The 16,247-nt window shown below is 35.6% G+C and overlaps 2 protein-coding genes across 8 annotated transcripts; both read right to left on the reverse strand.

Moving 5' to 3' along the window:
- On the reverse strand, positions 1 to 5,680 carry LOC109843444. Of its 2 annotated transcripts, none has more exons than XM_020412375.1 (10): positions 5,580 to 5,680; positions 5,447 to 5,504; positions 5,173 to 5,216; positions 4,973 to 5,038; positions 4,511 to 4,597; positions 2,256 to 2,309; positions 1,943 to 2,127; positions 1,265 to 1,347; positions 1,013 to 1,113; positions 1 to 490 (listed from the first exon to the last, which is right to left on the reverse strand). In XM_020412375.1, exons 1-10 carry the CDS (start codon positions 5,625 to 5,627, stop codon positions 266 to 268), a joined length of 951 nt encoding a protein of 316 aa, XP_020267964.1. In that variant the 5' UTR covers positions 5,628 to 5,680; the 3' UTR covers positions 1 to 265. The 2 variants fall into 2 exon arrangements, with proteins under 2 accessions (XP_020267964.1, XP_020267965.1); XM_020412376.1 differs by having other exon boundaries at positions 5,173 to 5,197; positions 5,443 to 5,504.
- On the reverse strand, positions 7,210 to 15,803 carry LOC109839991 (geranylgeranyl transferase type-1 subunit beta). Of its 6 annotated transcripts, none has more exons than XM_020408469.1 (11): positions 15,552 to 15,803; positions 15,390 to 15,465; positions 15,141 to 15,194; positions 14,940 to 15,072; positions 14,811 to 14,866; positions 14,643 to 14,719; positions 14,504 to 14,549; positions 9,042 to 9,166; positions 8,228 to 8,295; positions 8,063 to 8,150; positions 7,210 to 7,620 (listed from the first exon to the last, which is right to left on the reverse strand). In XM_020408469.1, the coding sequence occupies exons 1-11, from the start codon at positions 15,708 to 15,710 to the stop codon at positions 7,486 to 7,488; spliced, it is 1,017 nt and encodes a 338-aa protein (XP_020264058.1). In that variant the 5' UTR covers positions 15,711 to 15,803; the 3' UTR covers positions 7,210 to 7,485. The 6 variants fall into 6 exon arrangements, with proteins under 6 accessions (XP_020264058.1, XP_020264056.1, XP_020264057.1 ...); XM_020408467.1 differs by having other exon boundaries at positions 14,940 to 15,079; positions 15,141 to 15,199; XM_020408468.1 differs by having other exon boundaries at positions 14,940 to 15,079; positions 15,385 to 15,465.

Genomic DNA, 16,247 nt, shown 5'->3' on the forward strand with positions numbered 1-16,247 from the left:
ATATAAAATAGGTCCAATAGTTTCAAAATTTTGAAGTGGGAGTATTCATGCTTTAGATACTCGCGGTTAAACTCCTAACGACAGAAAAACAAAATCTACTTTGCAAAGGTACAAATCTCGTACAAAACCCTCTCCAGTAAAGCAAACGCATTGTTGCACTAAATGATCCTCCATATTATCAAGTTCATGATCATATATCCTGCAGCTAAGTCTCTTTGACAGACAATGAACAACCTTTGCCTTCATTTTTAAAGGAGTTTTTTCCTCAACCAAGGCCGCTATAGCTTTTGACACTTTGAAGAGTTTTTTCTTCTAATTCGATCAGACGACTGCAGAAAGCTTCTAGATCACTTGCTTGTTCTTCAAAACTGAACCTGAACTCCTTCCATGTGTACTGCATCGTGCTGAGGCCGTCATTGTTTGTTGCTTGTTGAGCAACCTTCCCGAGGACATCAAATCCTTTTCGATCAATAGAGAGCATCAAAGCATCCTTCATTCAGAGCAGGCACCGAAGTCAGCGAAAACGAAGAGATGGGCTAATGAAGGTTGCATTGTGTTCACGAATACCTTTGTGTAGGCAAATGGTGCTCACTTAACCCCACTACTTTTTCAAATAACCCCAAAAACCTTATCAAATTACCCTCCAAACTTTTAGGGTTTTTTTTTCTTGAAATTTACCGGATTATAAAAGACTGGATGTGAACACATCAGTACCACAATTGCCAAGGAATGCATGTAGGTGTACGGGCCATGTTTGTTTCTCCATGGGGTTGGCTGGTGTGTATCAGATGTGGTACAATGAAGATCAACAACATACCTAGATCACAACTGATAACTCGGATATCATGCTGGATGCACCGTGTTACGACACACCAACCAACACCATGGATTGAAGAGATACAACAGCCACTATTTATTCATAGATATTTAATCACTTTCTGTAAGCAGATAAGATTCATAACAACACTAGCTAACAGCAAATCACTGACCAAGATAAAGCTCCACGACTTACCCTCACAGTCGCATTATACTCTTCGAAACAGAAAAGCATCAGTGCCCTGCGTCTTGCTTGACTTTGGTTGATCCCATCAATTAGCTTTGCAGAAAATGACACTATAAAATAAACAGGTATTAATCTCCCACAATGAAATAACATATTGTTAGTTATCTCTCTTGAGCGACTACAATAGATCTTGGCCCATTTGGATATAATCAAGCTCAAGAAGGGGAAAAAAAGTCAGATATGTTGAATGTCAAGCCTTACATAGTTGTTCTGCTTTTGGTGCATCGACATTCTGCAACTCCAAATCATGAGAGTGCCCACTGCCGTCCACATAAGTGCATGATCTACGGAGAGAATTTCATTGAATACATAATCCCAACAGAGTAATATACAATGTTGTAGAAATCGATTTTGTATGGTGAATTATTAGATTGGTCAAGACCATGCTGATCATATATAAATCAAGAATGGATACTATAGCTTATTCTGAAACTACAGCAAACTATTCAGTAGATGATGTAAAATAAAAGATGTGATTCATTGATGATCTATAAATAAGATCAGGTTTTGCCATAACTTCATCCTATTAATTATGTGGATCCATCAGTTTAAGATGTGCGCAAAGTTAAATTCCAACATCTATCCTCATTTAGTAGTTTCTGGAAAAAAGGGGAAGAATGATAACAGATATTCAAATATGCTAACAAATTTTAATGTTTTATACATTCAAATATCCATTATAGAACGTTGATTCAATATACCAATACAGGAATACATGTTTTGAAGAATTATTCTTGTAGAATTCCAAAATCAAATCTCAGTGCAAACCAGAATATCATTATTCTCAAAACTCCTATCATAAAAGAGAAACAAAATAGTAGGAAGCATTCCAAATAATTATGCCAAAATAGTAAAATGTAACCAGTAAATGGTTTGTACCTGATGTTAAATTTATAAACAGCGTAATTTTCACTTTTCCCAAGTATTTCTTGTAAGATTTCACATCTTGATCTGCAATTAGCACTGGCAGAGCTTAGTAGTGCAGTAACTGCATAACTGGCTTGGGTGGCTTTTTCATACTCTGAGAGTATAGATTCTCGCAGGTTTTCTGTAACCATCTGAACCTGAATTCAAGAATTAGGAACAATGTATTAAAAACAAAATAAACTTTTAATCCACATCAGAACAAATTAGAATTCTATTTATCCTGTTATAGAAGATATGATGGAAACACGTATAGGATAGAAGCTACCTTATCATCTTTAAGAGGTATAACATCACCCGCTAAAGCAACACGAGCTGGCAGCTGCAAGATTTAAGTATATTAAGAAGACAAAGAAAATACATATGCAAAAAGGTTTTAACTGTAATAATTAGCTGTCATCTACAAATTCATATGTACAATAAGGGAAGAGTAATCTTTGTCCTAAGCTCGTGAAACATATAATTTCTATTTGCTAATTACCAATTCACTTTAGAACAGATAAAAAGGAGACTGAATGCCCGAAAGAATAAACAGTTTAAAAAAAAGGACGACAGAAGAAGCCATGTGGACATAAAAAAAAACAAAAAGATATATCTTAACCATTAAACCTAAATGGGATACAACCACGCAAGTGATTAAGTGAAGGTTTCTTATAACAGTCATCGATGCTAATGACGGTCCAGAAGAGCTCAACCAGATTGCCACATAAACTTTGGTTACGTCAGGTTAGGGTCGGCCCTATCTTAAGGCAATTAAGACATCTGTCTTGGGCCTCATCTTGAGTAAGGCCCACCCACCCTCAATTCTTTAAGTCCCTCAGCCTAAACCCTAACCCTATTTCTTTCTCTCTTTATCCCACTCCCTCCCACCGCCTCCTCTCTCAAACATCAAGATCAAGTGAAGTGATTAAACTCCCGACCTCTCAAACATCAAGTGAAGTGATTAAACTGATAAACTCTCCCGACTCTCCGCTCCAGTCTCCCCCAGCTCTTCGCCTCTTCCTGGACAATGGAAATGTATTGATCAAAAATTTATAGATCTAATAATTGAAAAAAGTCCAATTAAATATGAAGAAATAAATTTTCCTAAAGATGAAAATAATAGATACTTTTCTACATCATATTACATACAAAAATCGTCAAACGGAGAAAAACATGAAAGAAGGTATGGCATAATGTTGCCGTTAATTCAGTTAGTGAAATCTTACAATCTAAAGATATACATATTGATATTGCCATAGATCAATTAAAGGGACTTATTGTATATTTAGAAAATTATAGAAAAAAATGTTTTATGTCTGCTTTGAATTCAACTAAAGAACTTGCTAATGAAATGAATGTACAACCTATATTTCGTGAAAAACATAAAATTCATAGAAAAAACAATTTGTTGAAAATATTGGTAATGAAACAATATTTAACGTTGAAGAATCTTTTCGTATTGAATATTTCTTATACATAGTTGATAAATCGCTTGGCTCAAGTGAAAGTAGGTTTGAACAATTTAAAACGTATGATTTTTTTTGTTTGATTTAAAAAAATTAAAAGCTTTAGATGATATTGAATTGAAAGAATATTGTCTTAATCTCGAAAATGCACTAAAACATGATGAACATTTTGATATTAATGGACTTGATTTGTTTTCAGAATTGAGAGTGCTTAGAGAAATTTTAAAAGTACAGATTAATAGTCCAATTGAAGTGTTGAACTATATAAAGTGGTTAGATTCTATTCCAAATACTTGTATTGCTTATCGTGTACCATTGACTATACACGTAACAGTTTCAAAGAAGTTTTTTAAAACTAAAATTACTAAAATCTTATATAAGATCGACCATGTTACAAGATATAGATTGAATGATTTAGCAATATTATCTATCAAAAATAATATGTTAGAAAATATTGAATATAAAACTTTAATTAGTAATTTTGCAGCTCAAAAGGTAAAAAGAATGAGATAAAATCTATTATGAGTTGTATCACTTAGGCCTCATCTAATATTTCGCCTTGGGCCCCAAAATTCCTAGGTACGGCCCTGCTTCAGGTGTCCATTGAAGGAATATTGCTAAATTTTGTACATATGGATATGAGTACCATCTATGCTAATGATGGCCAAATGTTTGCACCCATGGCTATTGGCCAAAATCTAGACACAAGACACATTTATACAAGTAAAATTTCTACTAAATTTACGTATGTGACTCATATAACATATTGTCTTAGGTTGTATCCATATGTGACACTACCCAACTTTTGTAAAACGATCAATGAAAAATAGAGTTTGTCAAATGTAGGATAACATATTTCTTGTTATACATATCCTCAAGGTGAATAAATGTTTACACTTTGGATATTTATCACCTCTAGCCATGTGAATGCTGATAACATCACTCATGATTTCCTAGAACGTTATGCAATTCTAGCAGCATGAAGAATACTTATGTGTGATACTAAGAGTAGCAAATATTCCTTTCTTAGGATTTGCAACTTCAAAGATGTGGAAGCAACCATTGATGTACCAACCTTTCTTATAGATTTGAGCAAACCCATAAGTGGACCTGGAACGACATTGCTGACAGAAAGAGAACCTCGCTCATCAATGATTATGTTCTGTAAAACAATAGAAGAAACATGTCATTGTTGATGAATATGTTACTTCAAACGTCAAAGTACAAACTAGTCATTAATTTGTATCATGCCTGAATTTAAATTCTATATTCCAACCATTTCTGAGTATGGTTGCTTTTGTACAAAGAATTTGATCACCTTGTGGTTCATGCTGTCACGTTACTTTTAAGTAAGCTCAAAATACAATAACCAAATGCCAAAACCGAGTTAGTTATTCAACAGTCGGTAAGGACGGACACGCTTTATTAGTATTCAAGCTTCGATGTTAAAGCTAAAGTTCACAAACTTCATGGCAGAAAATAATTATAGCATACAAATTAAGCAATAAAACAATAACCGAAATCGACGTATTCATACCGTATTATGCAAGTCTCCTTCATGAACCCAGAGGTAAGGCTTTCCCCTCTTGAAAATATAGTGCACCTTCCGTATTATGCAAGTCTCCTTCATGAACCCAGAGGTAAGGCTTTCCCCTCTTGAAAATATAGTGCACCTTCGAAGTGTGAATCTCACTGAACCCAGAGGTAAGGCTTTCCCCTCTTGAAAATATAGTGCACCTTCGAAGTGTGAATCTCACTCTTGCTACAAATCACCAAACCCCCTTATAAGGAAGATAACCATTTCACATAAACCCATTTCATGCAATATTCAGCTATCAAGTTGCAATTTTGCAGCCTACCCATCAAAAGCTTCTGCCTAATTTACTATATAAGCACAAAACCCAATTCACATAAACCCATTTCATGCAAAATCCAACGATCAAGTTTCGATTTTGAAGCCTACCCATCAAAATTTCTGCTTAATTTACTATATTTACAGAGCTGTACCTGCCTTTGGAGTCGGCTTTGATGGTGTTGAGGTGAGCTTGGGAATTCGCGCCCAAAATACTCTGCCCAACCCAATTCAAAAGATAAATTATTTGATCTAAACAAGGAAAAATAGCAATAAGAAGTGCAGAAATTACTCTGCATCTCTCGGCGACGGTTAAAGCCGCTGCCTTGCTCTTCATCATCGCCTCTTCTCCCCACGTACACCAACTGCTCGATGAAATGGCTGCATAAATAAAGGGATTCGATGCACCTTTTGCATATAGGTCCTCTGCTTGCTACTTTGTGAAATAACCCTCTAGAAAGTATTTTTTGCAGAAAATCTTACAAGGCTTTAAAATTATATTTTAGTGAGGGTTTATGCGAAAACAGAAGGGTTATTTTCATATATATATATACCCTTAGATCATGGGTATCTGCAAAAATACCCTTCAAATCTTAGTATTTGTAAAGCTACCCCTTAAATCATCAGTTTTAGAAAAAAATACCCTCAAAGCAATTAATAACATATTTTATAAGCTCATATGTCATCGTAATGCAAATATTATAAATAAAATAGTCAAAATTTTAGCATGAGTTGATGATTTGTTGATTTTAGGGGTATTTTTTCATAAAGTTGATTTTAAGAAGCAGTTTTGCAAATACTAAGATTTAAAGTGTATTGTTGCAAATATCCATTATGTAAAGGGTATATGCAAATAACCTAAAACGGAAGAGCATCCTCAGGCACTTCTTGATATCTCATTCTTTTGCACTAATTTGCAGAGTTTTTTTAGTGTGGATATTTTCAATCCATTATTTGTTGTTCTTGTTGTAACTTGATCAATGGTGATTGTTGTCGTCCCTTTGAAACAGTTGCTCACTGGGATTACTTTGTTAAGTATTGATATCGCGCTTGTTGACTACCTGACAAGCTTTTTTACTTCTGAGTTCAACATGAAATAAATACTAATAAACTCCTTCCGAGTCCCATGCGTCACAAGGGTAAAAAAAAAAGTAGTTACTGTGTAATTTTGGATACTTAGATCCAAAAATGGTATGTATCACATCGTTGTATCCATTTGGATAATTAGGCCAATTTGTAATATGCTACTTGCTAATTGGAACAACACCAGGAAGAAGATGTGAGGATCCGATTCTTCTCCAATTAAGTGGTAATTAGAGAGTATCCGATTCCTCCGATCATTACAATACATTCTGAAATCAAGGGATGAGACTAGACAATGTAGGGTTTTACTATTGTGATAGTGGTTTTCAAAGAACAATGGTTTTATAAAAACAATAACTTTCAGAACCATTACTGGTTTTCAAGACTGTAATGGCTCTATCTCGTAACCTAATCTCGTCTCTTGACTTCGAAATGCATAGCAAAAATTGGAGGAATTTAGCACCCTCCAATTACCAGGTTCAAGATGCAAATATATGACCAAGCCAGCCATTCACAGTCCAGAACATGATGTTTCTGCAGCTATTTCAACTGCTGGTATTATACTAAACCTTGGAAAAGTCCAAGGAAAAGACAAAACATAGAAAGATAGGTCACAGATATAATGGATATATAATGTTTGATTCATAAGCTGCACGTACACGAGCATCTTCAAAAACAATTTCCAAACGTCAGCGAAACCATTCCAACTGACTGCGAGCGAGTGACCTTCAAACATATCAATTTTACATTTCCTGACACCACCATCACCATTTTCAAAAACAATTTCCAAATGTCAGCGAAACCATTCCAACTGACTGCGAGCGACCTTCAAACATTTGTGCAAAAATTTAACATTGGATACTGAAGGTATCAATGAATGCTCAAAGAGTTCATAGCCTGATTTCACATCCATTAGAATAATAATAATAATAATATACTAAGTAATAAGTGTAACAATATTTGTCAGAATAGCAGTTTCTCAATCCACGGTAACTTTGCATATCTTCCAATCTCAGATACTGTACTTCACATTTACTGAAGCTGCCACCCGCAAAATCTTGAATCTGAGTTCCATACCTTGAGTAATGAGAACACAGCACAAATTGCAATAGGATTTAAAGTGGAAACCCTAGTTCAACACAAAGTGGGTTGAGCCCTGGCTCCTCCAACAAGCTTAATGCGGAAAACCCGTAGTATGAATGATAGAGTTCGGGCAACATATTCTCAGGAAACTTTGTAAAACCACCGTACTGTGTGCAGGCAAAGATACACAAAATGTCAGTGCTTGAAAGCGATTCAAAAAATAATGATGTTCAAACATGTAAGTTTTCTTAAGTTTCCCAGAAGGACCATAAACTTTGGGGTGTTTTGCATAAAACTACCATAAACTTTTATTAGAAAACTTCCATGAACTTTCTAAACAGCATAAAGATAACACAAACCATTAGAAATTATTGTTAACGGCTTTAACATCTCAGACGAAAGGGCTAAACTACCCTTGTTAGTATGAATGAACAAGGGGTGGAGGAGAGGGTAAATTTTTCCATAAAACTTATCCTAATTGCTGTAGGGCAATGAAAAAGATTCATGGGTATTCTCTCTAATAGAAAGGTTTAAAACAATTTTTTGTAAAACCCCAAAGTTGATGGTGATTTTGTGAATGTTACCCAACATAAAACTTAGCAGCAGCACCTGAGATTGGCAAGAAAGTAGAAATCTCCGCAAAGCTACCCTATCAAGAAGTTGATAAGCTCCTAGCATCTTCAAAACCCCACCTACCCTGTAAAATTCCAAATATCTTGAAGCTTATTGCAGGAAAATGTCTTGATGTAGAAATGGCAGTTTTAAATTGCCTACCAGAATGCATAACAAGTATCACTGGGCTTGTTAGCTCGGCCATTAAATCCTCCATCAGCTGCTTGCCTCTGCAGCATAAAAAGACTGTAAGTTCATTTCTTTCACCACTGTTGCCACGTCAATGCAGTTATAAAATAAATAAATAAAAAAGTCTACAGAATTCTCCAGTGCGGTTAAACAACACTTGACGTAAAACTAGACCGAGTAAATCATTTACTCAAATTGCTGGTTAAAGGGGCTCATCATAAGTTCTCTGTCAATATCTGTCCATATTAGGTTATATCATAAACAGTTAGTAACTCTATAATTCCTTCCTTGCAATCTATTGAAAATACAAGCCATGCTTAGCGTCCTGCAAGATAGTCAAAATTATTTCCCAGAGTATCATATTTAATATTCCATGACCTCCGGGCAACTCTTAAGGTTTTTCACGATCCATGTTTCACATAACTGTACCATCTCCGCTGATTGATTTTACTATATTGCTGTTTCAATTGGCACGATCCAGTTTTTCCAATTAGGCTTGATCTTGTGCACTTCCACCTCTACACTCTGTTTTTTTATAAACAAAATCCTAAAATGTAGAAAATTCAGAAATACTAACAAAAACAAGAAAAGATACGAAAAGGACATTCTAACGCAAACTGTGAAGGGATATCATTGTTTAACAAGGGAAACTTGACGTACAAAGTTGCATAAGGCATCCAGGGACATTTTGCTTATTTTAACCAACACGATGCTTTATCACGGAAACACAAAACTGAAGCTCTATTCTTTACTCAGATGACATGGGTACACTTCAAAGATACAATACCTGCATGCTCCACTCCACTAGCATTGGCACATTGATCACACTGGATGGTCTAAATTTATTAAGGATATCATCTTCAATAAAACCCATTAGTTGGAGAGCAGCAACCGCACAGTAAGTGGCACCACCTGTTACACTAGGCAGATAAAAGTTGATCTACCAAATATCAGGTTCAAACTTGAGAAACTAAAACAATCATCTGTAATCAAGAACCATAACCAAATCTAATGTCTAACATATATTAAAGAGATACGTTATTTCAATATTAGTCCCTCAAATCTTCAATATTTCCAAATTAGTCCCCCAAGTCATGGAAATTCCTATTAGGTCCCTCAAATCATCCAATTTCTTACAATTAGGTCCCTCTGTTTGATATAACATATATTTGTTTAATTGGGGTTGGGTTAGGTATTTACCCCACATGCTAATTACTAAAGTACCATTAGGGGTATTTTCCCCAAAAAATCCTCATTTCCCATACTGAGATTATGAAAAAAAAAGCTAACAGGAAAACTTTCGATCATTTGGGGGAGAGGTCAGTAGGGGAAATGAGGAGAAAATAGGGAATTATTATTTCCTTTTTCAATCACTAGAATATTGAACAGAGGGGAAGGAAGGAAATGAGGATTTTTTGGGAAAAATACACCTAAAGGCACTTTAGTAATTAGCATGTGGGATAAATGCCTAACCCAACCCCAATTAAACAAATACATGTTAAATCAAACAGAAGGACCTAATTGCAAGAAATTGGAGGGACATAATAGGAATTTCCATGATTTGGGGGGCTAATTTGGAAATGTTGAAGATTTGAGGGACTAATATTGAAATAACCCTAAGGGTGTGTTTGGAAACTTGGATTTGGGCCTGGATTTAAAATCCAGGGTATTTCAAATCCAAATATCTAGTTTGGATTCTGATTTGGACCTAGATTTTAAATCAATTGATTTAACAAAGAGGAATTTGAAAGCCCAAAACAAGTGATTTCAAATTCCACACCACCCTTGTCATTTATCAAATCCCGACCCGATCCTCTCTTTCTTTTCAAGTCGCGCTCTCTCTCTGGTTTCGATCTCCCCCTCTCCGCCTCCCCCCGCCGCCGCCTCCCCCCTCCTGCCGCCGCCTCTCCCCCTCTCCCCCCTGCCTCTCTCTCTGGTTTCAAGTCCCGATCCTCTCTCTCTGGTTTCGCTCACAGGTAAAGTCCCTCCCCCCCCCCCCCCCCGCCGCCGCCTCTCCCCCTGCCCCTTCCCCCTGCCTCTCCCCCTACAGTCGAAACCCTAGATCTGATCTAGGGTTTATATAGTGTTAATGTTGGATTCATGTTATTATCACAATTGAAATTGCTATACAAAGAATTAGTGCACGTCTCCTGTCTATACAAAGAATTTTTTATTTTTTATTTTTGATTGTGCATATGAAGCGACATTGAAAAGCTTACCTTGAATCGGTCCATTCAACTCTAATAACCGAATAATTGCTGTTTGAAATCTGGTTTAGTTGGTTTAGTTGATTATTTCTGTAGTTTTTTTTGGTTGAAGTCTTATATATGTACTATATTAATGGATTTTGTGATCTTTGATGATGGGATTAGTTGCCGTTGAAATTTGCATCTCTTCTAAAGATATTCACTGTTCAGAGCTAGAATGCTGCCAATCTTTGATCTAGCCCACAACATTTTGTGCATGAGCAGCCTATGCATCAAGTTTGGCATACAATTAACATATCTGGTTCTAAGGCTAAGCAGAACGCAGTTGATTTATGCTTATTTTTTGCAGTATTGCTGAATCTCTTGGAGTACCCTTGGTTAATGGGGTTGCACAACCAAATCAACAGGCATTACCCTTAACTACAAATGGGCAGGCTACATTACCTGCAGCTCCATTGCTAACTTCCCCACTCGTCGCTGTGCCAATTGGAGAACCCAGAGAATGCATTTCATTAAAGAATATGTTTGATCCAAGGACCGAGGTTGGTTGTTTCTTTTTATACATAGTAAAGGGTGTCACATTGGTTCTTAAGTTTTGATTGATCATGCAGGCGGATCCCGATTTCGATTTGGATATCAGAGATGAAGTGCAGGAAGAATGTTCAAAATTTGGCCCTGTTAAGCATATCTATGTGGACAAGTAAGTTCTTTTTCCAACCTTTTCTGGGTTACTGAGGTATATAATCACAATAATTCTTGCACCGTTTTGTTTTCTGAAATTTATTTGGTAAATAGGTGAGTTGTCATTGACATCTCGTTTAAATCATCATGTCTTTATGGGTTGCATATTTTATTGATTGTGCATGTTTAATGGATGTGAGGGTGGTTCAATAAAAGGGAAGAGGTTTGTCAATCGATAGTGTCTATCTTTAAGAAAGGGGGTGTATCTTTCGGTGGATTCTTTTGCTCTGTCATCATGTACACAGTTGTATAGTAATTCCCCATTTTAATTATGTAAGAGACAAACCCCATGTTTCCATCATTATTATTTATCTTAAGGTCGGGTATTTTTCTCTCTGCCTTTTTTCTCGGAGTACCTTTTGGCAGCATTTCAAAGCAGAATACAGTTTCTCTGCTGCATAGAGCTTTCACTCCTTTGCATGCTATAGGCTGTGCATTATACCACCTTATATTTGCATCAGTACTGACCTAGTCTTACTAGATCAAAACATGTAATATTTATAGGAATTCAAAGACTTGACACCATTTTCAGAACCAGTGTTTCTTGAGGATCTTAAAGTATTTTCCTATTTATTTTGTTTTAGACAGTACTTGGGAACAATATATTTAATGCTAGTTTTAGCTTTTAGCATTTGACTTTGAATTCAAAATATTGAGAAGTCTTTAGTACTGAACCAGTTATGGAGATTTATAGTTACATTTATAGTTAACATTTCTCTACCAACTGCGTTTGCTGTACCTAATGCAATTGTTGGTGCTTGAGATGGGTGTATGTTCTGCTTAGCCTTAGAACCAGATATGTTAATTGTATGTCAAACTTGATGCATAGGTTGCTCATGCACAAAATGTTGTGGGCTAGATCAAAGATTGGCAGGATTCTAGCTCTGAACAGTGAATATCTTTAGAAGAGATGCAAATTTCAACGGCAACTAAAATGCATTTTTGAAATATGTGGTGCTTATTCATGTACTAATGTCTTGGGATGATATGGGCGTATCAAATCTACTTTTCTTCTTGTGTACCTCAATTTCAATGAACTGAACCACTTATCACACACACATATCATTTATTGTCACAATTATTCATAACAGATTGGTGCTTGTTTGTTCATTTTCTGAAATATGTTGTAAAAGGCTGCATTTTTGTTCTGTCAAAAAATATATATATATGTATTCATCTTTTTCTCTTCAAAGCATTGGCTATTTTTATCACTTGTATACATGTCATAAAATTGATCATTATACTTATGTCTCATTTCTTGATTGCGCCTAAGTGGGAACAATTGCCAGGGCCATATACAAGGACACTCCTTCCACCATCTATTTGTATCACTTGTAATGGCTAACTAAAATTAATGCTAGCCATTTTCTTAAATCTTACTATTAACCTCAAAATGTTCTCTTTCCTGGAGGATGTCTATACCAATATAGCTTTCTCAGCCTCTATGTTTCGGCGTACATGCTTTGACTGTTTAATTCGAGTATCTGAACGTATGTCTAAATGTGTTGAGTTCTGAGATCCAAAGTACATGCTTTGACTGTTTAATTTTTGGGGGCTTGCATTTCCTTCAGTTTATGCTCTTCCTTTGGTTCATGTATGATGCTAGACAGATTTGAGTGACTAAGTCTCATGTATGATGTTAGGCTGAGTTGTAAAGTGTGCGCAAATGTAGTTCTCATGTTTGTTATTAGGTTATGTATCATCTAGTGTATTGATTTCCCTAACCAATACTCTCACAGGTCTCCATATGCTTTTATGCTTATCTTATTCAGTCTCACTTATCCGACATTTTTGTTTAATTTGTTAGCTTGTTAGCTTGATTAAAAAATTTTATTGATCTGTTCATTTTCTTTGTAGGTTTTGGGCTCATATCGTGATGGCATATGAATTACTCTTTTGTTGCTGCCGATAGGGTTTATCATACAAGCACTTCTGAATCCTTAGTTGCAATTTCTTTACATCAAGGATACTTCTCTTCTCACGTGCTATTCAGTTTGCAACTCTTTGTATTTTTTCTGGTATATCAAAGACCAAATTGACTATATAATTGTCAGTTGTACCTGCATTTGAGAAGATAATGAAATTGTTACTTATTTGCTCTGATATCAACTTATTCTCACTTTGAATATGTACGAAATATGAAACAAGCCTCAAGTGTTTTCCAGCATGGTTATATGTGAAATATGCAATGGTAATGTATTATTTAGATGTTTTTTTTTGTAAGATACTTGATATGTTTGTAGAGTTTTCTTCATTTTTATTTTGTTGAAACTCTTGCAAGTTATGGTGGGTAATGAATTTGAAAACTTAGCAAATGTAGCTACCATCGCCAAAATTACTTAAATTTGTGTTTTTTGGTTACTATTTTACAAATCTCCATTGCATTTGATGTAAACAAGATGAGTTAAAGAGAATAAATTTTCACCAATTTTAAATTCAAATTCATGTATAATAAAGTACCCAAACACTAGATTTTGAAATCAAAGATTTTAAATCCTTTCATTTAATAAAGATATCCAAACAAAAGATTTCTTAAATCATGGATTTCAAATCCTAAATTTAAAATCCCTTGATTTTAAATCAACTTCCCAAATCCAAATCAAAGTTCCCAAACGCAACCTAAAAAGATTTGATTTCAAGATTGTGTTTGTAAGCAAATGAAAGACAAGGTATACAGGTATGACATGATATGATCACGAGGAAATGAATTTAGCTAATTATATACCAATTTAATCTACTTTTAATAATGCCAGCAATTTGCTTCACAAAAATATTTTGAATTTTAAAAATTAGAAAACCATTTATCCTTGAGTTACATAAATGAACAGTAGACGAATTCCATATCATGAAACTTAACAAATTATCTAAATGCAACTCCAAATCAAATAAAATTTATATAGATTGGTTAACTACTTATTCAATGTGCATGTGTGTGTGCCGGTGTGTGTGTGGGGGTGTGTGCGTGTGTTTGCCTTTGATACTTTCAAAAATTTTTGGACATGTCAAAAGGATTACTCTGCATCTATACTTTTAGAAACCTATATCCTCTCTTTTTTCACATTCCAGAAAATGTTTATGTTGAATACACTAATATATTTCATTATGTAAGAATTTAATTTACGATTGACAATACTTGAAAATTGCTTCACAAAAAGGACTACTTAAAATTTAAAATAATCTACCTTCAAAACTTGTAGCATATGCATATGTAAAGAAATGATTGAAGTCACTTAACATATCATCAGATGATGATAGCATAGTACTGAGAGATATCTTGCAAAATTTGCATTTAAATACTTACCATGAGATTCGGAGCCTGGTACTAAACCAAAGCCACCATCATATGACTGCAAGCAGTAAGAAACAAATAGAAATTGCATCTTACTAATAAAAAACACAACAATCTATTTGTTACAAACAATGCTATAGATATTACGGACCTGGCATTGGACTATATAATCTTTGGCCTTTCCTTTGTCCATCCCAATCCAATTATCGCACATAGAACAAATGGCAGCTGTCAAACCAAGTAACTTTACTTAAATAAGTTTGTTAAAGGCATTGAATAGACAAATTCACAGGCAAATACAAAGTAAACTATTTCTCACCGGCACAATATACAAATCGTAGGTCTGTTTCCGCCCCAATGTGTGTGGGCATAAAACTGCAAAAAGAAATCCAAATAAACTTAAATTTACAAAGAACCTCTATACCTCAGTACTAACAATAAATTTCACCTCCCATCACTCTGTTGAAGGTTCCTCATCGAAATCAAAATAGACTCAGAATCAATTCTAGAAAAATCATAACCAAGAATCTTCAACAATCCCAGAGCACAGTAAGTGCTTGCAAGATGACTGCCATTGTGACCTGAAACCTGCTCATTATGAGTAATCAACGAAATCTACAGAATGCTCATGTAAAGATTGGATCTTTACCTTTGAATCGGCATCTGAGTACTGAGAACTTTTCGACCCATGAAATCCATAGAACTGCCCTAAAATCCATCACAAAACCCAAAATTTCAGGAAAAACTCATTATTTTATTATACAATCCACATATAGTGGCCTATAAAATCTATATAATTAAACGAAATCCGTGTAACTGCCACGAAAATCATATAATTGCCCCCAAATAAAACCATAAACAACCAAAATTTCAACAAAGTTTCATTCTTTTACCATACCATTCTTCAACTCGGATTCGTCCTTTGGGTGGGCTTGAAAGGATAAAACCCAATTCACGATCTGCACCTTGTCAACCTAAATCAATTAATCAATCCACAATTCAATTGACTAACCAGTGGCAATTTCGTAATTAAGGGGGAAATAGAGGGGCGAGGAGTTACGAGATCTAGGGCATCGAGGATTTTGAGGGCGGAGACGGCGAAGTAGGCGAGGGTGAGGGTGTTGATCTCCTGGGTCTCGTACTCCGCCGGCAGAGAGTCGAGCATCACTTGAAGGAAGAACACGTGTCTCTCTTTGTCGAAGACGGTGATGGGATCCATCGGTATTACGGGCGGTGAGCTTACGGCGGCGGAGCACGGGATTCGCGGCCTAGAGCTTGACAGAGTCACTCTCGTTGTCAATTGATATTTTCATATGGCTAATTAGCAATTTAATGCCTTGTAATTTCCCTATATTGCACTTATATGCTCTCTGTTTGCAGTTTTTAAAACGGGTTATTTAGTATTACTCCCTCATCTCTTCAATAATTCCATAGTAGTCCCTCAAAGGTATGAAACTACTTAGCAGTCCCTCGAATTCCTGGGTAATTGCAAGTTGATCCCTAAGTGAACAAAGTACGTGGGCCTGTTTGGATTTGTAGGGGGTGAAGGGAAGTTAAGGGAAACTAAGAGAAGGGAAGGGAAGGAAAGGGAAGGGAGTTCCCTTCCCTTTGGTTACACCCCAATTTGGGGGGTAACAAATTTTATACTATTAGGGAGTGAACCAAGGGGAACTATGGTGAATTAACTTCACCTCCTAAGGGCTTGTTTGGATTGAGGGGAATGAGGGTGAATGGAAGTTAGGGGAACCATTCACCT

Source organism: Asparagus officinalis, chromosome 5 (assembly GCF_001876935.1).
Source record: "Asparagus officinalis chromosome 5, Aspof.V1, whole genome shotgun sequence".
NCBI classification, from domain to species: domain Eukaryota; kingdom Viridiplantae; phylum Streptophyta; class Magnoliopsida; order Asparagales; family Asparagaceae; genus Asparagus; species Asparagus officinalis.